This window comes from Drosophila mojavensis, unplaced genomic scaffold (genome assembly GCF_018153725.1).
Source record: "Drosophila mojavensis isolate 15081-1352.22 unplaced genomic scaffold, ASM1815372v1 contig_74, whole genome shotgun sequence".
Taxonomy (NCBI): domain Eukaryota; kingdom Metazoa; phylum Arthropoda; class Insecta; order Diptera; family Drosophilidae; genus Drosophila; species Drosophila mojavensis.
The window spans coordinates 2,571,551-2,595,920 of NW_025318899.1; the positions used below are offsets into that span (position 1 = coordinate 2,571,551).

The following is a 24,370-nucleotide window of genomic DNA, read 5'->3' on the forward strand; positions in this document are numbered from 1 at the left end:
CTTCCACAGCTCAACCTTTTTCTAAGATACTACACAGTCTCTCATTTTCAGTTCCCTACTTTCCCTAGTCACAGTGTCTACTTTCCTCCTCTGCCTCGTCAAAACCAATTTTTACTTTCAATCTAGCATTTAATTTCTAGCAAACCTTAAAGATAACTGAAATAGCTTACACAAACAAGAGCTGCCGACATAATGCAGACGGCTTTTAATTTAAATATTCATTTAATTTATGTTTCAAGCGTTTAAAGTCTACTTTGCCAAAAAAAATACGTGTATATAAATAAAGCATGCGTCAGCTTAAGACTATAATTTATACGGCAACGCAAGCTGCTAATGTTTATATTAGCCAGGCCTTAAAAAATGAAATCGCACAATCTTCAATCAGCTTAACTGCGCATAAATGTCTAAGCTGTCGTCACACACATTTACTGTCATATTTGTATATTAAATAAATAGAACTTCGACACACACACATACACACTCACACACACATAGAGAGATAGAGACACTGTTTACATAGCATAATGTGAGGTACGCACAAAAATTGTTGTCTCTACTTCCTTTCGGTCGCCTACTTCCGACGCCTACGTCGCGCGGCTGGCAACACGGCGTATGCTTTATTTTGCCGACATTACGTATACGCCGCATAGCACACGACTTAATGCGAATGCTTATGTATGCGTAAATATGCGTAGGCAGCACATTCTTTTTTTTCCCTGTTCTTTTTTTTTTCTCCCTTTTGCTTGTTTGATTTGGCTCGTGTCCTTGAGCTCGCATTACGTTGTGCATGTTTGCATGTGCGTATACGTAACGTGCCACAGACGGCGTACGTGCCCCGCTACCCTTTGCATGTGCCGCGCCAGCCTCGCCTTCGTTAGCTTTAATAGCTACTGGCTTATTCTTTCCTTTTTGCTATACCCTGTAGCTCGCCCAAGTGGTTCAAGAGGGTTTCAGAATTGAGCTCGGTTGACCCTAGAGCAGCTCATTATTTGCCCAGAGCCTGTGAGAGCTGGTAAAACAAATTTGAAACGAATCAAGTTGGTTTCAAGTGATTTGCTCTCTTCAGGGATAGACAAGTTTTCTACATTTGTTATCAATTAAGATTTCGATTTGAAATCCAAAGGAAATTCTGTGGTTTATTGAATGATTCGCAAGATTATGATGCTATCGTTAGTTTAGCCAACATTTTGTCTCTTTTGTTGAGTTATTGAATAAACATGAATTTCCTGGCTTTGTGTGGAAGAAATAGAAGAAATATTAAACTTTTATGAGATCTATTTCAGTGCAGTCTTCGGTACAAATTCTATTGTAATCTTAGATAGTCTTTAACTAATGATTATCTCTATCTATGAAATATTTAATAATACTCGCAAATTCCTTCTCATTCCTATTCCTTGCAATTCCTATTAATTATTTCAGCTAGGGTATTCTTGAGTCCAACTAACCCATTGTCGTCCCACTTTTCGCTAATCCTTCTCAGCTAACTGCCATGTGGTTTTTGCAACGCATATCCTTCGGTCTCGCTTATGCGTAGTTCGCTATCTGCTCGCTCTGCGTTGTGGCCTGAGCTTTTATTTGTTGCTCCCCTGTTCGAGGCCATCCGCAACCGCTGCCCCACCGACCCCCGCAACCACAGTGCACGCCCCCTCGCTTCTGTATGCCACACAGACAGAACACGCACGTAACGTAATTTTGTGGAAGTACCGAGGCAAATGAGGCAGACTACACTGCGCTACATGGTTGGCCATTTTGGGCCATTTCACCAGCACCGGCCGAGTCCTGCTGCCTGCCAACTGTGGGGTATTCAAGAAGTCACCAAAGCTGCCTGGGACAAATGTTTGTCGCTGGGCTTGCCGTTGGCATATTTAGTCTGTGGATCTTGAAGGTTAAATATATGTAAACACACCTTGAAGGCCAACCCCTGTTCGCCTCACTCACTGGCGTCTCCGCTGTCTCGCCTGCCAGCTTGTCTGGCAGTTTTTGACTTGTTTGCCAAATGGCGTACAAGATATTTATGCATATTAAAACAATTTGCTTATTATGCCTGAATAATTGAGTGAGCGACGGGAATAACTTCAAGTTTCAAATCTGTCTAACCCCTCTCTCGCTCTCCCTCTCTCTCTCTTAAATGGCAAAACGGTGCGGCTACGTAATATTAGAAAAAAAAAAAACGAAAAAACGTCGAGTGTGTAGATATAGCAAACCATGTCGCCCTGTCGGCGACATCGAAGCGCAAACTTCAACAAAGCGTTAATTAATACTTGCAAATGTTTGCGCACTGTCTGGCAATGAAAAAGTTAAGCGAAACAACGACGCAAACGAGTCAGGCGAACTGCGAGCGCGCCAAACCAACCCACATAAAGTTAAAAAAAAAACACATACACACACACACAGCTCTCGTCATAAGTCAAATAAAAAGCACAGTAAAAAAAAAATTCCAATGAATAGGCCCTCGTTTTCCCATGGCAAATAATTGTGGGCCAGATAAGCAACCAGCCAGACGGTTAACCAATGAGAATATTAGCCAAACACTCGGCTACACTGCTTGAGAGGTACGATTTCAATGGAAATGAAAGCTCAGCTGATGTACATGTTGTATGTGTGTATGTATGTATATATATAGGCAATCCTCTGTAACAAATTAACGCGAGTGACGAAAGCAAAACAGTCGAACCGCCAAAGCTGATGTAATAAATCGAAATCTAAATCTTTGTTTACAGGAAGTCTGAACAAAAATAATGCTTACAGGTGACTAAAGCCGACTCAAGCGAGAGCTATTTACATTTTCAATAGGCAAATAGGTCTAACTGTGGGCATGTGATGAGAGTTCCAGATTTGGAGTATACAAGTGGGAATCTATAATTGCAAATGCAAAGATCTAGGCTGTTAAGTGAAAATCAAAGTCAGACTTACAATCAATAAGATTTCTAACTATTTCGTGTGAAATTTGCAGCCTTTTCTTAGTTAAAGAGATGTAGAATGATTTTTGTTGCCAACTGAAAAATTCATCTACTATTTACAATAAATATTTGGATGCAACTTAACCCAAACGCTAACATGAGTCATTGGAAGAGTCTTAATTTAGATGCCTAACATTGAATGCCTATGCATACATATCAGAGAGATATAATCAGAGCTGGGTTTATTCTGAATTACTCTTCATTATTTCTATGCTTGTGCTAGTTATTTAAGCTTTGCTTTTATTTCCATGTTTAGGCTTATATAACTAGCTAAGACTGGCCTATATCTATCCAAATTTCTTTTAATACATAGACATTCAAAGTAATACAAATAGTCCAGTCTTACAATATTCATAGCTTAAGACCAAAAGCATTTCTTTAAACTGAAAATAGGTGAAACTTTGCTTTCCCATTGCTCGCTAATGACTTGAGCTGTCTGTCAAATAGCCATGGTCCCCTTTGCTAGCAAAATTTTCTCCAGGCAGCCTAATCAATAGCTTAAATAGTCTGTTTAAAGAGAAAATTGAAATTTTCCTATGGAAAGCAGCTTATGAACTTTGCCTTGGTCTTGCCCCAAATGGGCTTTAAGAAAAAGGTTATATTTGATTTTGCTATAGCTCATTTAAATAAACTCAGTTGTATTCTTAAAAACCTATCTTATATTGACTTGTCAAACTATTAACCCATGTTTGCCAAAAACTTGAGATAATGCCGTTAAATAATCAAAGTTTTCGGCTCTAAAAAGAAACTTTTTGATTTTATTTAGCTACAAAAGCAATCTCTAAGATCATAAACCGTCTAGACTCAACTTAGTTTATAGACGACCCGCACCGCTTCGCCCCTCCCCGCCACGGCTGCTATTTAGTTAGTTTCAAATATTGCTAAAAACAAAAGCCCAAAATGCTAAAACAAGAAACAAAAATTTGTGATCAGATGTTATCAGAGCTGAGTCGACTTTTGCGAATCGTTGGGCAGGCATACGAAATCGAAAGCATACAATTCCCAGCTAATTTTATTGGCGGCATCAATCAGTCTGGAACTTGGTTGGCTGTGTTGTCCACGACTCTCCACGCTCCACGCTCCACTCTTCACTCTCCACTCACGATTCTCGCGACTCTCAACTGCCGACTGCGGACTGTCGACTGTCGTCTGTCGTTGATTGCAGCCCGCAACCGACCCCAAAGTGCATGGCGAGCGCAGACGCAGTCATTTTAATGTCCATGGCCATCAGCAGTTGAGGCGAGTTGAGCCGCGAGCTGCGACGGCTGGAGTGAAGAGTGGCAGAGAGCAGAGCGGTATTGCTTCATCAGATGATGCACAGACAGGCAGCGACGCGACGGCGACGGCGACTGCGGCGGCGGAGGCAATCATCAATTTCTCAGTGTCGCATTAGTTTTCATTAATTTGAGCGGCGTCGGCGACGACGACGACGACGACCAAATGAAGCGGCACAGATGGACCCCGGGCCAGACAATTGCAGCTACAGCAACAACAATAACTACAACAACAAGCAGCAAGAACATTGCACTCGGGTGTCAACTAGCAGCGTAATACTCGCTCATGTTTCCAAAAGAAATTCAAGTTGCGAGAGTTGAAAAAAGTCGACTTGACTTGTCTTGAAACATTCTTCAGAAAGTTTTCAGTCTTTGCTGTTGAGAAGGTCTTCGGGTAGAGAAAACCTTTTCGACATTCCTTTTCCACAACTGTAGATTTTCTATCTTCGCAGTTTAATCAGAGAAAGTCTTTAGATATTCCTCTTCCACAGAAGTTCTTTCACTAGAGTAGAGAAAGCATTCGTTCTTTTCAAAATATAGCTCCTTGAGGAAAATATTCCCTGTTTTATTTCTGTCAAAGAAATCGTGAGATCTTCAAGATCAAAAATTCTGCTTCAGCACATTTGAAGTTAGTGTTTGAGCTCTACTCTAGTATGGAGAAGTTTCTCTGATATCTGTAGCAAAAGCATTCCATATGTTTAGTAAGTCCAGTATTACAACTTGAAGAGATATTGTTTCAACAAATAAGATCATCAGACATGTATATAAAATTCCAAATTTTTAAGTCTTTTTAATGTTTGCTTCGTACGCAAACCCATATACTCCTCTCAGCCTAAGCACGACGAGTATAACAAGCAGAAGAAGAAGCAAAAGTTGATGCGCTGTAGCATTATTGATGCATTCGCCAAGCAACGGCGACAGCCAGACATAGCTTTGACGTGGGCCCCGGACCCGAACGTGTGGACTCATTGAGAGACGTTTGCGAATGTCTTGAGACTGAAGACAGATGGACGAGCAGACGGACAGACGGACAGGCGGACAGACAGCGAGACAGACAGATGGATGGACAGACAAGACAAAACTCATAAATAAACCGCGTGCTGGGCACCTTTTACACAAGTCAACCTTTCACATTTCCGCACAAGCTGTATGTATGTATGTATGTGTATACAATATAAATATATAAATGTAAATATATAGCCAACTCCTGGACGCGCTTTCAAGGACAACAAAAAGTGTTTGTAATTCATTTTAACTTTGGACTTGAAGTCTGCCAGCCAAGCTGCCAGCCTGCCATATCCTGGACTCCAGTGTATTTGCTATAATAATAATGTGGGCAAAAAACCCTTTTCTCGCAGACAACTCTCTTTGGGGCCTAGGGCTGGCCAGGCCTCTGAGTTTTTAGGGTGGCACTTACGCAAAGGCCTCCAACCCAAAAATAAAGCACAAAAAAAAAAAAGTTATTCAATTCAAGCGCCTCGCGTGTATCTTTTTTGGATCTCCGACTGCTGCTGGCAGCTTCTTCTACTCTGAGCTGCTTCTTCTAAAATTATAGTACACAATAAGAAGAGGAAACGAGTATACAAGAGACAGAAATTGACTGCGAGATACTCTGTTTATGGTAGAGTCGTAGAAGATATATTTTACAGGACTGCTTGGCTATCGACTAGCTGAAGCTAAGGCCACGAAGAGTCCTTCGAGCTGAGAGTCAAATAGGGTTTAAATGAGCCTCGATGCTAGTCTAAGCTATCAAGATTTAAATGAGCTTATTATAGTAGATGTATTATAATAGATTTACTGATAAGAAAAGGTAAAATATAGATATAGAGCAAAGAGTTTCTAAAAAGTGTAGCGCAAATATACCTCTTCTCTCCACTAAGTGAACGGGGTATTAAAACAGGCGGCGAATATTTCGTAAAATTCATTTTACGACGAGGACGAAAAATCATTGCCGGCTTCGCCGCCAGTCAACTGTCAGTCGGGTGTGCAGGGGTGAAGGTGTGTCGACTACGACTGCGACTGGACTTGTTCGTTTTTCAAGGTTAAGCAGCACACACACACACACATATAGCGAGCGAGTGAGAGGGGAGAGAGAGAGAGAGAGCCATGCGGCAAGTGCCAGACATTGAGCCAGACGGAGTGCGTCGGGCGCACGGCGGGCGGACGAAGAAATTCGCTGCGGCGGGCTGACGACGAGTGGGAGTGCATTTCAGCTTACGCTTCACTTAATTTTCGTGCTATAAATGTGTGTATTTTAGTACATACATATATAGAAATATATACATACATATATATGTATATGTATTTATGTGTGTGTGTGTTCGTCTGTCTGGGTGTGCATTTGCTCGAGGGTGCAATATTTGGACTGGATGAGGATGAATGACGCGCTAAAGTTTCGCAACGCCTTTTGGCTTTGTTTGTCGTCTCGTGTCTCGTGTATTTAGAGTGCCCGTCGGCAAAGGAGGCCCAATCGGTGGGTGGCTGGCTAGTGCTCCCTGTGTGCATGTTTGCTCATGTTGCCGCTAGAGTGCGCCAGAGTGGGAATTACTATTATACAGTTAGTTTGTTTACAGTTAGCAAAGGAGTTAGCACCGAAAATAGGCTAAAGAATCAGTTGACAGTGAATGCGTTGAATCGCACTGGGAACTAGTATGTAGTTCCAGTTGTAGTACCTTTTTTTTTGTGCACAAAAATGAATCAGGGACCGAGAACAATCCATATTAAAGAAGCAGACTTAAAATGATCTCAATGGCTAATTACTAGTAAACCTAGAACTAGACTAACAAACTACTAAATTGAATAACTTCTGTAAATTAGTTCTTTTGCAACCCGGAACCATTTGAACTTACCTTGAGCTAAAATTGCATCTGAGAACTACTTACGGTGAATAAATTTAATACATGACTGCATTTTAATGGAAGCCAGGAACTACTCATCAAAAGAACTAGTTCCATTTGGTACTCATAAATGTGAACTAAAGGGAAAGAAACACAAATATGATTCAAAATAAATATATTCTGGGGATAGGAACTAGTAAATGTTCATCTAACTACAATAGTTGATATGAAAATATATCTAGAAATCACGAGGGAAGCTAAATATGTTTGCCGGAACCAGGAACTAGTAAATGTGCCTCACATGTAGCCATTCAAGCTGTGGCTTAACACCACCGCCTTAATGTCATCATAAATGTGATGAACAGACCATTCAGACTCTATTTGATTAATAGTTAAAATATTCCTTCACAGATGCCTGAACACAAATAGAGGTAAATTTGCATATCTGTACCTAAGTACATGGTAATTTGTAGCACACGTGTTTCTGATGGCAGTGTAAAAGCCAGCTGTCAAAACGAGTCGAATGTTGAGGCAGTGGAAGTTATACGTTATTCAACAGGTAGAAAGTTGGTCTTGACGAATGCCATGAATGAATTGAATAACAAACAAGATTTGAACAATAGAACTAGTTCCATGCCTGAGTAAAAACTAACCAGCTATACAATTTGCGTATTTAGTTGAAAAATGTGCTCGTTTTCGAGTGTTTTGTTCCACTGTGTGGTGCGAGAGTGCAAATGAACAAGTTCTCTGTACAGGGAGCAACTTATTAGAACTTCTTTAAGCCGAACTGCAGAGTTTGTCCAAGCGTCTGTCCGCTTTTGGGCTAGCTTGCTCCACTGTGCGCAGCCTCAAGAGCCAGGCAACAATGCAAAATCGACAATAATAGACGCCGCCAACGTCGTCGCCGGTGCAGACAGTGAGGGCAGCAGCAGCACCACTGGTAGCAGCAGCGGCGATGGCAGTGGCGGCGTCGCCATCGGCAGTCAAAGTCATAAACTTTATTTTCTGTTGCCTGCACAAAGGAGCACGCTGTGAGAGACAGGGAGAAACAGAGAGAGAGAGAGAGAGAGAAAGAGAGAGAGAGAGCGAGATTGAGACTTCTCACACTCCATTGTCTGATGCACATGCGACCAACCCGATCCCCAGCTTTACACGTGTGTCTGCCCGACCCTTTGAGTGGGCGAGCATTTCATGCGTTTACGTCGAGACACAATCGCAAACAGTTTCTGCCTGCAATTCGGGTCGAGGGAGCAAAAGGTTTAGCTTCTCTTCTCTTCTCCTCTCCTCTTTTTTTAAGTTTTTGTGTCTGGCTGTGTCTGCAAATTTCTTTTTTGTATTATTGCATAATCAACACAGCATTGATTGCAAAAGTATGTGTGTGTGTGTGTGTATTTGAAAGGCGTTAACTGGCAACCAATCAGTGGTAGCAGACGAGCAGCTGCCTTTGATGCAGCTTTGGCTATGCTAGCCACCTCGTGGAGTCGGCTAATGAACAGTTACCTTCCTCTCTCTTCCTCTCTCAATCTAATGCTCTCACTCTATCACATTCTCAACAGGTTGTCTGTTGCCGCGCTCTAAATGAATTCAAATGCCATGCGTCAAACTTATTCAATAATTCATAACTCAATTCTGACCTTGGCCAAAAAACCCTTTTTTTATTCAGACAGTCAGAAATTTGGTTCGCTCGCAGGGTTGTTAATATCTTGATTAATTTCTGTCCGTCGAGAGCTCCTGGAAAAAGGGTGTAGGGCGAGAAAAAATAATAAAAATTAAATAGCCAAATGAAAAACCCAGACGATAGACAGTTAAGAGACGCCCGCACACGCATTTTCTAAATCAAATTTTCAAAGCCAAAAAAGGCAAAACTTGTGGGTCGCTGAGCAGCGGCAGGGGAGTGGACGTTGCAGGCCAGCCAAGAATAAGCTGACCAGTGACGTAGCTCCTGCTATACTCTTTACTGTATAGGAATGGTTTATAGGCGGACATTATGGACTGATGAACAGTTATGTAACTGTAACAGGCAGGAGGAAATATGTTTATTGATATGGAGTAGATCTACTTTTGATGTATGGACTATATAGAAAAATATTTGTATACTTAACAGTATATTTTATCAGCTCATACATAATTTTCTGTAACAATCCAGGTAATCGATAATCGATCGCCGATTATTAATTATATACTAAAGTTTCCTTCATAACACTTCAAATGCAACCACATAGAGTCGCTGCATATGCCAATTAAATTCCAGTCTCTCTGTACTAGAAAAGCGGATTAGCTTAGTCGTTCACTCTGATGGGAGCAGCTCCTCAGTTCGCTTACAGCCCTCTCGACCGAAAGTTTGCCAATGAAATTTTGAGCAAGTGTGTGTGAGTGTTTGCCTTTTGGTCAGGCTGATGCTCAGCGAGGCGACAGGCAACGGACTTAGGCGACGCGTCAGCAAAGTGCATAAATAAAGGCACTCAGGCGACAGTAGGTGCGGGCTTGGGGCTTGGGGCCCGGTTAGCTGCCTACTTTTCGGCGCCACTCTGAAACTAGCCGCCGACAATGTCCTTAATGCGTTCTAGAAAAGTGTCGCACCCAGCTACTACTTGTCTGCCAAGTTCTGGGGCCATGAGTTGGCACAAAAACTTTTGCGTTTTGCGTTTCGCCTTTTCCACACGTCAACTTTTTTGGCCAACCAAAAAAAAACCATACTTAATTATGTGCCTAGTGCACAGCGAAAGGGGGATTTGGGGAGGGGCGCAGCAAACCCTTCGCTGTCATTGCGAATGCGAAATAAATAGCGAGCGCCTGGATAAAGAGCCAGCGCGCAGACAGACCAACTGACAGGCAAACCGAACTGGCTCTGACTCCAATCCCAACTCCAAGTCTGACTCCAGCTCACAGACTCTGTACCTGCAGCTACGACTAGCCCCCTGCACCTCCGATCTGCAGCCGACTGAATGCAGCAGACGCTCGACTCAGACAGGGGCAGCCAAATCAAAACGCCGGGGCTCCAACAATCGAACGACGACAACGACGTCGACGTCGACGTCGCCGACGACGACGGCATTCAACTCGAATTAAATTGAATGAAATGTTGCAAAATCCCTGAATGCGTTGCAGCACAGTCAGCAGAGCTGCAGAGCATAGTGCTGCGAAACTAGCTAGGTTTTAAACGAGTCTAGCTTTTTTCTAGCTAAAAGTAAACCAATTATTTGTTGGATTTTCCTTGAGATCTATTTATATACATGTTATAATTTTTGTCAAAGTCAATATTCAATTATTTAATCCATTGCTCATGTTAAAATAATCAAAATTTTTGCGTTATCCAACACTATAACAAAATGTTTAGTCTTAAAGTAATTTCCTTTGGTATCATAAATGTAATCTATTTTTAATATAAGCACTTAAAAATGTATTTCCGGCTAGATCTAGCCTTTTTAGAGCTAATCGCTAAACTTGGCATCACTTGCAACTGGCCGCAACAGCGACGGTCAAGCTATGGGCTATGGCCAAGTCGGACTGTGAATGTGATTACATTAAAATTTATGTGCATTTGTAAAACGGAGAGAGAGAGAGAGAGAGAGAGAGAGAGCGAGAGAACAGCTAGTAGAGAGACAGAAAAAGAGGAGAGTCAGACATGGACGTGCAACATGTGGAGCAAACAGTGACGCCCCAACTGGCAGACAGACGAAGGGACAGACGGACAGACATACAGCCAGACGGACATGGTAAAGCCAATGCCGATGCGAATGCAATTTCAGCGACAGCCGCAACAGCAGCCAGAGTTATGGACAGGATGTTGCATCTGTCTCGCAGGGAAGACAGGCTTCGTCTGTCGCTGGGGCAGAGCTGGTGTCCAGCTTTTGGCCTGGCCAAAGAATCTCTCAATATCCTGTCGCTATAAATCTTGCATTTTGTCTCACACAATGGCTTATCAAGCGGCTGGCAATCGGCAAAAATGCTAATTATAAACAAGCCGCGCGGTAGCCGATGCATCGTTGTCTTTGCCCCTGATTTCGAATCCGATTCGGAGCGGAGCCCAGCTACTGGGCATGCATCCATATTTAGATGAGAAGTCATTACAAGGATTTTTGCAAACAGAAAACAGGTTGTTCATAATTTTCCCCCTTTCGACTTGAGCGCTGCTTGGGTCGGTGCGCTGTTCTCTTAATGGTCGCCAATTAGAATAAGTGCAGCTCCAGAGGAGCCATAACTAATAACAACCTTTTGGCATTTATTAAACGTAATGATTGCATATCTGCAATATCGGCCTATCAGCTCAAAATTGATTGCAATTGCCAGATGCATTGCCGGAGCATATTATTATTAATCGATATTTTAAGCTCTTACTGCAGTCGATATCGATAAAGTATGGGTAGCTCATTAATCATTAGTATTATTATTGCTCTAAGTAGTTATATTATCAGAGATTGCTTTTAAAATATTGATGGATCATTAGTGCTTTATGCATGTCTATTAAATGAGATTAGTATTTATTATTTATATTAATCGAACGTAAGCATTTAGTCAAGATCGATCACAACAAAATTATCTAGTTTTTGCATAGTGTCTCTCAATATCTAGAGATATTTATCGATATTTAATAGTATACATAATTTATTATTACAGATATTAGTCATTCTCTTTGGTTCTCTAAGAGTTGCGTTTGATTTTAAATTCACAATCTCAATCTCTGCTTTCACTAGTTAAATACCTGGTACTTTAACGTACCTTGAAACTAAATAAAAGGAGGATTCCACAAAATGCAAACGAAACGTTGTTCTTATTGGGAACCCTTTCATCATTATACCCTATAATCATTTCAATTGCCAAAGGGGCCATACAACATTTGGGCAAAAGCATGTGACAGATCGAAGACATGACATGAATTGATTCTCCATCAAAAATTAAAGTAAATCTTTACGTAATTTCTTTGCAATCCTCATGAATTCAGCTATGATCAATTGCTGTCTCTCTCACACTTTTAGTCATTCTCTTCACTACTTTCCTCATGAACCAAAAATCACCTACTATCTTAGTACACTATATAAGCACGACGACCTTACAGAGTATCTGCTAGTCGAGCACACTAGTCAGCAAACTTGACTCGTACTTGTTTTCATCTGTTTTATTTTGCATGTCTGGGCTGTGCGGCTGCTGGCCCCCGCCATAGTCCCTAGGCGTCTGACGTCAAAATGCAGCCAACTCACACTCATACACACAGATGCAGACGCACACACTCACACACACACAGCCATGCAGACAGCGACGAGTCGTGAGAGGCGGACGTCAAAGTCGCATTTGCCTTTACAATTTTTTTGGCTCGTTCAATAAAAAAAGCCAACTTCAAACATACGAAAAAAAAAAAAGAAAAAAGCTAAAACGCAGCCAGAAGAAGACGAAGCAACAGCAACAACACAAATTGTGCGCAGACAACAAGGAAAATGCAGACGGCAGCAACAACAAAATCAACGACGATGTCGGCGACGGCGACGACGACGACAAACACCAGACAGCAGCAGCCGCCGCAGCAGCAGCAGCAGAAGCAGCCGCAACAGCAACACAAACAACCACCGACGCAGACCGGCAAAAACAACAACAACAACAGCAGAAGCAGCAGCAAGCAAGGAATACTTTTCAAGGTCACGCATAGAATTTCGGTATTTTGTTTCAATGCGTCTGCTGCACACTCACTCACACAAACACGCACACACACACACAGGAACGAGCGAGCGTGTGTAAGCAGGAGAGGCAGAGCGCAGTCGTCTGTTTGATATCGGCTATCCCTTTTTGCGGCAGCGCGCTTAGGCAGAGAGCTTTTTATGCCCATGCACTTAAGCTGCAGCGGAAAGAGAGAACGGCAGACAGCCGGAGAGCGAGGCAATACAAATGTGTGTGAGCATTTGAATCAGTTTGTGTGTGCTGTGTGTGTGTGTGTGTGTCTGTGTCTGACATTGAGCCACTTTGCTTCTCTGTTGCTGTCTGAGCCGGCGACGCTCTAATGATGGGCGATATGCCGCACTGTGGGGACATTCGACAGTCGCGTGTTTGCCAACGAGAGAGAGGGAGAGGGGGAGAGCGGGCGGGCGGACGGCTGAAAGAGGAGCAAAACCAATTGCTAAAGGGGTGGGAGCCGCCACATCAAATTGCCTTAATAGCGCACTTTTGTTGATTTTTTGGCACTCTTTGTAGTTGTTGTTGCCCTTTTTTTCGCTCGTAGTTGTCCTTGAATTCGCTCATGTCTCGGCCCTCTCTCTCTCTCTCTCCCTCTGATGCCTTTTGTCTTGCTGCTTGTGCACCTCTTGTTTCTTGGGCTCGACTGACTTTAAGGACTTGTCTTTATTTCTTTTAATGAGACACTTGTGTATCCTTTGGCCCAGGTATAAGTGTGTGCGCGTCCTTAAGCTTTTTGGCTGTCTGCTCTTTGCCCGTTCGCACTTTATTGTTATTTTCTTTGTTTCATTGTCTTTTTTCTGTTGGCCACCTTATTTAATAGGATAATAAGTAAATAGGCTGAGGGTACATACATAGTTGACAAATACAATGACTTCCCTTGCCTTCACAAATCTTCTATGCTTGAGACAATTGCTAAATATTTTGTTACGAGATCTGTCTAGGATATACATAATTGGGAAGAAATTGAGAATCAAATCGTATAGAATGAAACTCAAGCATTTTATCACTCTATCTCTCTCTCACTCTCTGCAACTACTGCATTTTTCCTTCCATTTTGCATTCTAATTTCCTCAGTTCATTTCTTTTTGTCCCTCCCTCTCTCCTCCCACTTCGCCTGACTTTCGAATTCCATCTCATTTTCTCTGCCTCTCCATCTTTCTCTCGTTCTTTTCAATCTCCTTCTTATCCGTCTCTCTTGCTGTCTCTGTCTTTCTCTTTCTCTTTCTCCTTCGCCATTCCTCTTTCTACTTTCCTCTCCCCCAATATCTGTCTCTCTCTCACTCTCTCTCTATCTCTTAGTAACTCCTATAGTTATTTCTCCTGCGGTTCTCTTGTTGACGCCCCACTGAAAGCTGCGATTGCCAAGTCAAGCTCCACATTGGCAGCCAAAAGGGAGGCCAGCCAGCTGGCCGGGGCAGGAGCAGGGGCAGTGGGACAGACGCCCAAAAAACGCGCGCAACATGTTTAAGGTAAGCTGCAAGATCCCCAGCAGTTGCAGCAGCTGGCAACAGCTCCAGCTACCCGGCACTTCAATCCAGATGCAAGTAGATTGCTGGACGGGGCGTCTTTCAAGGATGCAGCGCTGCGCACTTGAGTCTCGAGTTGATTGATGTGGTCGTTGGCTGGATGGGTCCATAGTCAGTCTGTGCCTCAGTCAGTTAGTCAGTTGGCCAGCCGCCATATGGTGCACATGTTGTTGCCAGAGATCTCAGTGTGTTGCCTGGCTGGAGCTGTGTTGCAATTCCTTGATTAAATCACTTTTCAGCCACTGACAGTTAATCAAGGCGCAAGGCGAACATTTTCAAGGTGCGCAATCGTGACCGGGCCATGGGGAATGGGGAATGGGCGATGGGACGAGTGCAAGCTGCATGCATGCCCCATCTCTCTCTCTCTCTCTCTCTGTCTGTGTCTGTCTCGTGCCCTCTCTGTCGCTCTGTCGGCAGTTGCCCGGGACAACTGTCTGCCCTTACCTCAGCACTGTCCCGGCCCGTCCGCCTCGCCTTCAGCCAACTTCCGCCTGCTCCAATTGTTTGCGCATACAAAGAAGCGTCGCGTTCGTGTCGTAGAGCGCAGCGCAGCTCCGTTTCGATATAATCCAAACAAACATATTGTTTTGTCTGCCACAGTCTGGCCTGCATCCAGCCCGCCTGCCTAGCCTCCCCCTCTCTATCTCTCTCTCTCTCTCTCCCTCTGCATCTCTCTCTCTGTCTGTCTGTCTGCGTGTGTCGATTGTTGGACGCCGTTGACGGCGCTCTTGGCTGCAACAAAGCAGCGTCTGAAGTGCAGCAGCCGCCGCATCAGGGCAAAAACTGGAAAAACATCGCTGGTATACGGGTAGAGGGTAGAGGCTAACAAGGTGGTAGGGGGTTACGGGCTAGGGGCGTACTAAACGAGCGCAGCATGCAGTTTTGTGTCTGCGTATGGGTGTGTGTGTGTTGTGTGTGTCCGTGCGTGTGAGCCCTGCATTCGCTTGGGTTTCACAGCTATTTCGTTTTCTTTTCATATATACCCTGTAAATTGCTGAGAGATATCTACTGTTGGAATTTGGCTATGACACATTATCGATAAATATCGATATTCAAATCCATAACATCTCATTTCATATCAAATTCAAATCAAAGTCGGCTCTACCCGCACTTTATCGATAAATATTAATATTCAATATAAAGAGCTTTTAGAGATAAGCAACACTCAACACACAAAAAAGCAGAATAATTTAAGAAGTAAGTGCAAGTGAATGTTTAGACAGGTACTCAATAATTAATGAGTATCTATCAATCGTGCACTCGACGCTAAGTCGCCTTTTAGTCTCTCTGTTTATACAAACGCTGCAGTCGCTTACGCCTGGGCATTTATTTTGCGTTTTTTTTTTTTGTCTCTTATTTATTTTTTCCTTCCTTTTTGTGGACACAGACTTTGACATGCCCTACCAGGGGTCGAGCTTATTGGATAGCCGACGCGCTATGGGACCCGAGCCTTTATTTCGTTCAGCATTGAGCGTTGTCGTAGCAATCAGCTTTGTGTCATGAGTGCGTCTGGCCGAAAGGCATATCCTGTTCTGAAGTGCAATTCCAACAGGACATTGAATGATGGATAATTCGATGAGTTGACTTGCTATCGCTCTCTTTGCCCATCTCTTTCTAGTTGTCACTCTCGCTCTCTCTCTCTCTCTCTCTCTCGCTTTCTAGCTGCTACCATGCGCCCTGTCCTCTGGCTTCTTCATTAAACCGTGCAACAAAAGCACTTTTGTGTCAGTCAGCAATTCGTCTACGTCTGGCTGCGTCTCTCCTACTCCGACTTCGCCCGCCTCCATCCACCACTCCGCCTTCACAGTCCGACCCCAACAAAAACAGTTTCCAGCTCCATTTTGAAGTTGTCTGCGTCTCAGACACCGGCGACAACAGCCAACAACAGCAACAACAACGACGTTGCCCAGTCGGCCTTTTAGTTTAAGTTGTAGTCAACGTCTGCGTCAGGTCTGCTCAGCGCCCTGGTCTTGGCTTAAGTAGGTTGGCTGACTGACTGCCTCTGTCGCCACCCTTTGCCCGGCTACCCGCTACTTTCTAGCCCCCGCTCCTCTCCGCTCTCTCCTCTTCTCTCGTCGCCCTTTGCTTTTCGCGTCTATGTCTACGCCTGCTTTGTTATTCATATTATCCGGCAAATATTTGCCGTTGTCATACGAAAAATGTCTACGAAAAGGGTTGATGCAGCTCCTTCTCTCCCTTCCTCTCCCTCTCCCTCTCCCTCTCTCACTCCCTTATGCTCTCTGCACTAATGGCCGCAATTGTGGCTGTGTAGTCTCTCGTTCTCTCACACACTCTCTCTCTCTCTCTCTCCCTCTCCCCACGTCAGTTTCTTTTGCTGTGCATGTCTGTTGCCCCGACCCAAATTGACGTCTGCAACAATTGCAAGGCTTTTCGTCGTGTGCACTGATTACACTTCTAACCCCTAACCCCTACCTGCCCGCCTCCCTCCCCTGTGCTTCCTTTTCTTCTGCTTGCCGTCTGATAATATCTTAATAGATTCTTTTCTGCTTTCAGCTTCATTTGAATCTGAATTCAGGTTGTTTTGCCCGTTGTCCAATTGTGTCAGCGTTTTCTCTTAAGAATTCTCTGCCATTCCGTCATCTGAGGCGCAGACCTTTTCCTTTTCCAAAAGGATTTGAAGGTCCTATAGTTCGTCTTCTTCGTCTTCTACGTCATCTACCTTTGCGTTTGCTCCGCTCTCAGTGCAATTTGTATAATGAGCACGTTGTCTATTATGGTTAGCACAAGTCTTTGACTTTCAGCACCTTATTTGTACGCCTCAGCCCCTCCTGCTGCTGTCGTTCCGTCTGACTCGTCCTGGTTATCCTTTACCTTGTTGGCTTCTGCCTTTCGTTCCTTATTCATTTGTCATAACATTAAATGTAATCAACTGTATATTGCTTGTTCTTCACTTTGCTCCGTCTGCTCCTGTGCAATGACATGCGCTTTAAATGGGAAACAAGATTTTGATTAATCGTAAGATGTAATCAACTCAGACGGATTGAAAGTAGCTTAAGAAAGAACGATTTTTAAACAAAGCCCTGTTTACTAATGGTATATTATGGCGATGATATTATATTGATGATTGACTTTATTTTTGTTTATCTTAATATTTATCGACTTCATCAAAACTTCACAGCATTATCTTTAACAATAGCTAAACTAGTCACAATCAAGCCAATTGAAATATCTGAAAGCTCAACAATTTAAATAGCTATTTGCATTTTACAACACTGCATAGTGAAAGTAAAAACTATAAAATGCAGCCATTTGAGAATTTCATATTTCTCCATTTACGATCCTCCACCTCCAAGCACATGGACCACACACACGCACAGCGACACATGGATGGCTGCACGAGAATAGGGAAGAGAGGCAGAAAGAGTAAAACGGGGGGAGACAGAGCCATTGGCTGTCTAATATTGCCGCCATATGAGCCAGGGCTCTGGTAATAGACCTGTCCGCTGGACAACAGTGAAGCTACAGAGCGTCTAAACATATGCTTCGACATTTATGTCTTGGCTTTCAACACCCACAATGTTGTAGCCCCATCGGCGACTATTATTACCACATTTACGACTCTGTTGCCCGGCTGCTGACAGCACTTGGCGTCGTCGCTTCTAATGTGCTTAAGGCGTCATCGCACTTAGACCAAGACCATGTGCCCCATCTGTGCTCACAGCTCGGTTCGAATCAGTTACCAGGCGCTGATTGACACTTTTTACTGTTGTTGCTGCTTGTGCTGCTGCTGCTGCTGCTGGTGCTGGTGCTGGTGCTGTTAGCTGCAATTGTTGCTGCCGGCAAAAGTTCAATGAGTTATGACTCAGAGTGCAATCAATGGATGCCAATGGACTGGCTATTGTTGAACTGGCAACGTGCCTTCATCGCCGTTTAATGAGCTCCATTGAGAAACGCATTGAAAATTCATTAGCAAAGGTTGCCCATTGTGTAAAATGTACTGTGGATCCAAAGTACATACATATATAGAAATATACAAACCCTTAAGATTTTCTAAAGGTATTTACATTCAATTTTTCATTTTCGCTTAAAGCTAGTGTTGGTAAATGGTACAAAAAACTATTTAGTGTCGTTAAACAGGATTTACTACCAGTTCAAAAAGCATAGGAAAGCCCCGATTGAAGCTAATATAAAATATTACTGAAGTTTGAGTGTTGGTAAACGACTATAAAGTTGTAAATGTTGGGAAATTAATAATGAATATGCTTAATATTGCTTTGATATTATGTATATATACACAAAATGTCAAACATATATCTGATATACTTGGCAGATGTAACTATCGCGTGTCAGTGCTGGTAAATACGCCACAGAAGCCTAAATAAGTGCAGATTGGCAAATGCATGTGCAATAAAATGTGAAAGTTCATAAATGTGAGTTTCTGCTACGATAACAACGTTGACAGTGCCTTCGAGTGATGGTAGATAAAATACATTGTTGTTTAGTGTTGTTAAATGTTTTCAGAAAGTTAAGCGAATGAGTCCTGACTTCTAGTGGACAAAGGGTTTAAGTAAAAGAGACAATGTGTGAGGTAATTGCATAGATAAGAGCACTAACGATGCAATTGAGTGTTGATAAACAACATGACAATGTTGCTCAGTGCTGTAAATGTTATGGAGTGCAAGTCTGACAGTATATAGCACATTTTAAGTAGAACAACGTTGTAGATAACAATAATATATAAGTGTGGGCAAATTATGTATTCTTTTGTCGGTGTTGCTAAATGAGCAATGAAACTTGATAAAAATAAGTTCAGAGTCATAAAAACCACAAAAAAAAAAAAAAAAAAAAAAAAAACAACATTTTAAATTTACAAGCTAGGTGTGAATATTTGAATACAATAAAAAATGTTAACAAAAATCCCATATAAAATAAATACAAATAAAATATACATATATATCTGACTCACCTGATTTTATCAAACTGCATTGTGATGTATTTCAAAACACACTGAAATATAAGAAAAAAAATTGTTTTTATATTTATATTATCAGATAGGCATACTATCTATATTAACTAACTAAACTAACTTAACTAAACTTTATAATATTTGTATTTTAATAAATATGCTTAGCGACTAAATTTATGTACAGATAATATGAAATTCTTCCATAGTACTCCAAAGCATAAACCTGTTGCAGCTGTTGCCAGGCACACAATGGGTTGTCTTAACTTTTATGATTGATAGCTAAAGTCATTCCATTTGCCAGACTGTAACCCTCACGTTTCCTCTCTGCCTCGCTCACTCTCTCTCTCACTCTTTCTCTGTCTCTTGCTTGGCTGCTCCATTGTTAGCTCATTTGCGTGTAGTATGTAAACGTTTCTTCTTCTTCTTCCTCTCGTTTTTTGACTGATATGAAGAACTAATCAATGCATTCAGCGAGTGCCACATTAAAAATCATTCATCATGTGATTCATGAGAGAAGAAGAGAATGAGCTTGCGACAGCCTTATCGAGTGCAACAACTGATTGGCTGACTGGCTGACTGACGAAATGACTAGACGCATTGTCTGGGACAACATGCAATTGCGTATTGCGAGCTGAGAGCTGAGAGATGTGAGCAGCAAATTGCGAACTGCAATTGTGGCATTTGCCTTTCTTTTTCGGAGCAGTTGCAGCTGCCTCAAAAGTAGCTGAGCTAAAAATATATTAGAGCAACAACAATGGGGCACACACAGAGGTGTCTCTATATGACTGCATGTGTGTGTGTGTGTGTGTGTGTGTGTGTGGACATACTTTGTATATTTGTGCGCAAGTGGCAATCGTCTGCGTCTTTTGTTGTCTCGACACAGTCTGCTTATCACACAACGACAACAACAAATCGAGTACAGCAACAACAACAGCAACAACAACCAAATAATGACTAACAGCAAAAAGTGTCAACAACAACGTTGACTGCGCATGGTACTTGTTTTCTTGTGGCTGTGGTGCCGAGGATCGTTTCTGAGGCTTTACACACACCAAATTACGTATACGACATGTACGCCTTTAATTACAACGATCGGCAACAACACACACACACACACACTCACACACAATGTATGCATATCTATTTAATTATTTATTTGCCACAGCGAATTTATTTATAAATGCAGACAACGACAACAGCAACAACAACACCAACAACCGAAACAGCAACAACTACAGCCCGACCTTGGCATGCTCACAAATTAACGTGCAGCAACCATCGCATCGCATTGCATCGCATGGCATCGCATCGCATCGCATCGCAACGAATCGCTCATTTGGCAAGTTGCATGCGTCGGGCATTGCGCATACGTCACGTGTGACGCCCGCAACAACTGTCTCATTCCCAATTTGCGTTACCCGCCCTTCCCCTTTCTTCATCAGCCACTGCCACACCTCTTCACCCCCCTCTTACAGCCCGCACGTTTGCCTCCAGCGGCGCTCTTATTAAATTATCAACATAAACAAATGTCTCGCCGTTTGTGGCCGCGTTTCAAAATAAATACATGCATGTATGCATACACTGTGCGAAAATTGAAGACTTCATTTCTAAAGTTGAATGTGCGAAAGTTTTTGGTAGAGCTTGAAACTAAAATACAATTAAAATACAATAAAGTATCCTTGAGTTGAGAGCTCAATAAAGCTTTAGCTATACAACCCATTTACTCATAATTCATCCTAAATGCAGATTCAAGCTTAATGTCAATTACTAAACTTGGGGACAATTTAACGATGAAGAGATAATATAGATGAAGATCGAAAGCGTTATACAAGATAAGATAGAAGTTAGAAGATAGAACATGCGAGATCGAAGACAAACCTAATTATATTTATATCATTTTCTTATTCCTATAATTGGAATGAATCTAAATTTCAATTATGAAGATTTCTATTTTCATATTTATTTTTCTATATTTATTCAATTGTTTGAGCAATTTCTCTCAGTGCTTGTACTTGTCGAGTATTTTTTGGCATGTACAATGTTTCTTATTTGCTTTTTTTTTATTTTGTACTTTTTTTGGCTCATTCGCATTGTGCGCCAAAGCAAAAGCAAACACAGACGTCGTCGCTACCAAGTGCCAGTTTTTTTCTTCTTTTTTGGGTGAGTTACGGCTGTTTTTTTTTTTTTCTCGTCTGTGGTTCGGCGGATGGTGGCTGCTGTTGGGGGTGGTGAACGGCACGCAGGCAAGTTGAGCTTAGTAACCACACAGGTAGGTCGCCAGACAGACAAACAGACAGCGTACTGCATATGGCGAGAAACCAGACGAGACAATGTTAATTAGCACTTCATGATAAGTTGTCTCAATTGTTGTTGTCGTCACAGAGCAATAGAGAGACAAAAAAAAAATAAAATAAGGAAAAATTGTATACAAATTAAGCTGAAACTGTGATAATTTTGTGGTTAGGGACGGGTCGTGGGGCTTGCGAGGCGCATTTCTTAGAAATCAAAGCATCGCAAACAAAAGAAAATATAAACAAAATTAATATTATACAAGAGATATAGCTGTAAGGCTTAGACTAAGTGTGCACGACCTGCAGATACCACATTAAAATGTTTCTAAATACTTTCAATGGCATTTTAAGCTTTGATACAACAAAAATGTTTTTTTTTTTTCAATTTTATTAAGGAGGCTTTACTGTTATTTAATCAAAATATATATATTATATATTTAACGTAAGCTGTAAATAAGATCGTATGTATGTGGTAGATACTTATGTAAGATGTTAAATAGATCGAATAAATCTAAGGGACACTTTTATTCTATATCTTATTTAAATTGAATTGTATTTCCTAGACAAGTATAAAGCGAGAATATAGCTGTTAATTTCTCGGTACATAAAAAGTTACCTAGTTACCATATACATATATCCCAAATGCTTCAGCAAAGCTAAAGTATACCCTATGTTACGTTTTTGCCTCTGGCAGCTTGTAGGCATATCCTTTGCCTACTTGCCTACTTAAAGTCATACACACGCCCACTTCTTGGCTCTGGGTATTAAGGCCAAACGTTAACAATTTATAGACGCGTTAATACAATTTAAGTAGCCTGCTTGCGGCTATTTTTAAAAAGCCAACAAACAACAAAACCGCAGACAGGAAAAAAAAATTCGAAAAAAAACAAAAGGCAGACTGGGTAACCGATCGGCCAGACACTTCGACCCACTGATCTGGGCGACGGGGAGGGTTTATATTTTGCATTGGGGCAATAATCAAATGAGAATGTCGCATGTGATTCATATCATTAAAAAAAAAATATAAATAAACCATACTAAAACCAGCGGCAACAATGAAAAAAAAAATTGCTGCATAAATAAACTTAATTAACGTGCGGTTTTGCCCCGCGCCGCCGCTGCCATCGTCGCCCCCGCACAGCCCTTCAACAGCGACTGCGGCTGTCTGACACTTTAATTTCTTGGACTTTGCACGGCGGCTCAAGACAGCAGCGGCAGCAGCGGCAGCAGCGGCAGCAGCGGCAGCAGCAGCAGCGAGGCGATGGCAACAGCAACCAGTGACAGTGAAACAGTGAAACTGAGCAGCAGCAACAACAACAGCGACACCTGCATGTATTAATTGTATTTAGACAAGCGTCTGGGCGAAACAAATAATCATGCTCACATACAATCAAACATTAAGACAACAGTTAGCAGCACTAATAAGTAAATATGTTTGCTAGAACAATGTCACAGCAATCGGAATCGGAATGGAACGGCAACAGCAACTGATAAATTCATAGCCACTTGCTGCTGTTAAGTGCTCACAGCGCACTGTTAAAAGGCTCCATATCCCGCAATTAATGTTAGCTACGCTGTTAAATACGTAAGCCTTTGAGCGCGAGAGCGCAATGGAGAGAGAGAGAGCATGCAGTCGATTCGTTCCGTTTCCGAGGCAAACGTTTGCTCACACATATGAAGAGAGATCCGAGTAAGTAAAAAAAAAAAAAAAAAACAATGCAGAGAGACATTCGCAAGTGGATTTAGTTAATGCCTAAACCTAGACGTGAGCGGGTTTCAGCCGAGCTGGGCCGAGTTCGTGCTTGTCAGCAATGAGAGCAAATAAATGTTGCAAATACTGTAAAATTACAGTGGAGCATTACACTCAACACGTTGATTACAATTTAAATGTAAGCTCGAGCAAAACCTCTGTGCAATTTATCAATTTGTTTTCTCAACTACAGTCAAAAACCGGCTGCACGTTGTTGTTATTGTGAGCGGGTTGCTGGTGTGCGTGCGTAAGTGTGCGAGAGCGCCAGAGAGCGAGAGCGCGAGTGAGAGCGCGCGCGCGTTTTGAAACGTTTTGATAATGGAACGAGTGTAAGATAAAGCTTTCAGTTAGCGACGGCGGCTGCGCTGTTGTTTTTTTGTCTGTCTGTCTCTCGTCTGCGTTTTATTTTAATAATTATTGTTGTTGTTCCTGTCGCCATCACTGCTGCTGCTGCTGCTGCTGCTGCCGCTGTTGTTGTTGCTGTTGCTGTTGCTGTAGCTGTGGCGAAAAGCGCAAAACAATTGTTGTCTGATTTACAGCGCGCGCACACAGCCAGCCAGTCGGCCAGACAGAGAGCGAAACAGCTTGCCAGAGAGCACGAGCGAGCGAGCGAACGACACACAGATACAACACACACACACATAGATGACGCGGCGTCGAATGTTCAAGCATTGCCATATACCTTTCATATGGAACATTCAAGTTGGCCGCAGTGTAACTTTGCGTGCGTCTCAGTTCGTTTCGTTGTCGCCGTCGTTGTCCGCGCGCAAAACAGAAAAACCCAAAAAATCGTCGCATTACAAAAATATACAACACAAGAAATGCACAATCTTTTACACATGTAGTACGAAATAATACATGTTTACTATATAGATTATTCACATGTTAAGCAGTCCGACCAAGCAACAGCAGCAGCCTGAAGAGAATAAATAACTAAACACATCTACAATATATATATATATAAACAGTTATACAAATATATATAAATATAATACATACATATAGAAATATACGTATGTAGCTAGCGTTCCTCTACTCAAATCATTCCTACAATATAAAAACAAAATAATTTCAATAACAACAAACAGCAGCAGCATTGCAAATTACAAGCGAAACCTCAACAAAACCAACAGTAACAACA

At 42.2% G+C, this 24,370-nt stretch overlaps 2 protein-coding genes and 1 long non-coding RNA gene across 3 annotated transcripts in view; 2 read left to right on the plus strand and 1 right to left on the minus strand.

Moving 5' to 3' along the window:
- Positions 1-22,917, minus strand: part of LOC6581221 (gamma-glutamyl hydrolase) — a 66,529-nt gene extending 43,612 nt beyond the window's left edge. Inside the window, exons 1-2 of the mRNA XM_044010213.1 lie at positions 22,868-22,917; positions 19,189-19,229 (exon numbers count right to left, since the gene is read on the minus strand). Of these exons, the coding sequence (XP_043866148.1) occupies positions 19,189-19,208 (20 nt within the window). The 5' untranslated portion in view covers positions 19,209-19,229; positions 22,868-22,917. The remainder of the gene's footprint in view (positions 1-19,188; positions 19,230-22,867) is intronic.
- Positions 1-24,370, plus strand: part of LOC6581235 (myb-like protein AA) — a 65,378-nt gene that overhangs the window by 17,344 nt on the left and 23,664 nt on the right. The gene's annotated exons all lie outside the window — the stretch shown is intronic.
- On the plus strand, positions 23,187-23,558 carry LOC122757597. The gene is made up of 2 exons (XR_006357694.1): positions 23,187-23,368; positions 23,423-23,558. It is a non-coding gene; the product is annotated as an uncharacterized LOC122757597 (long non-coding RNA).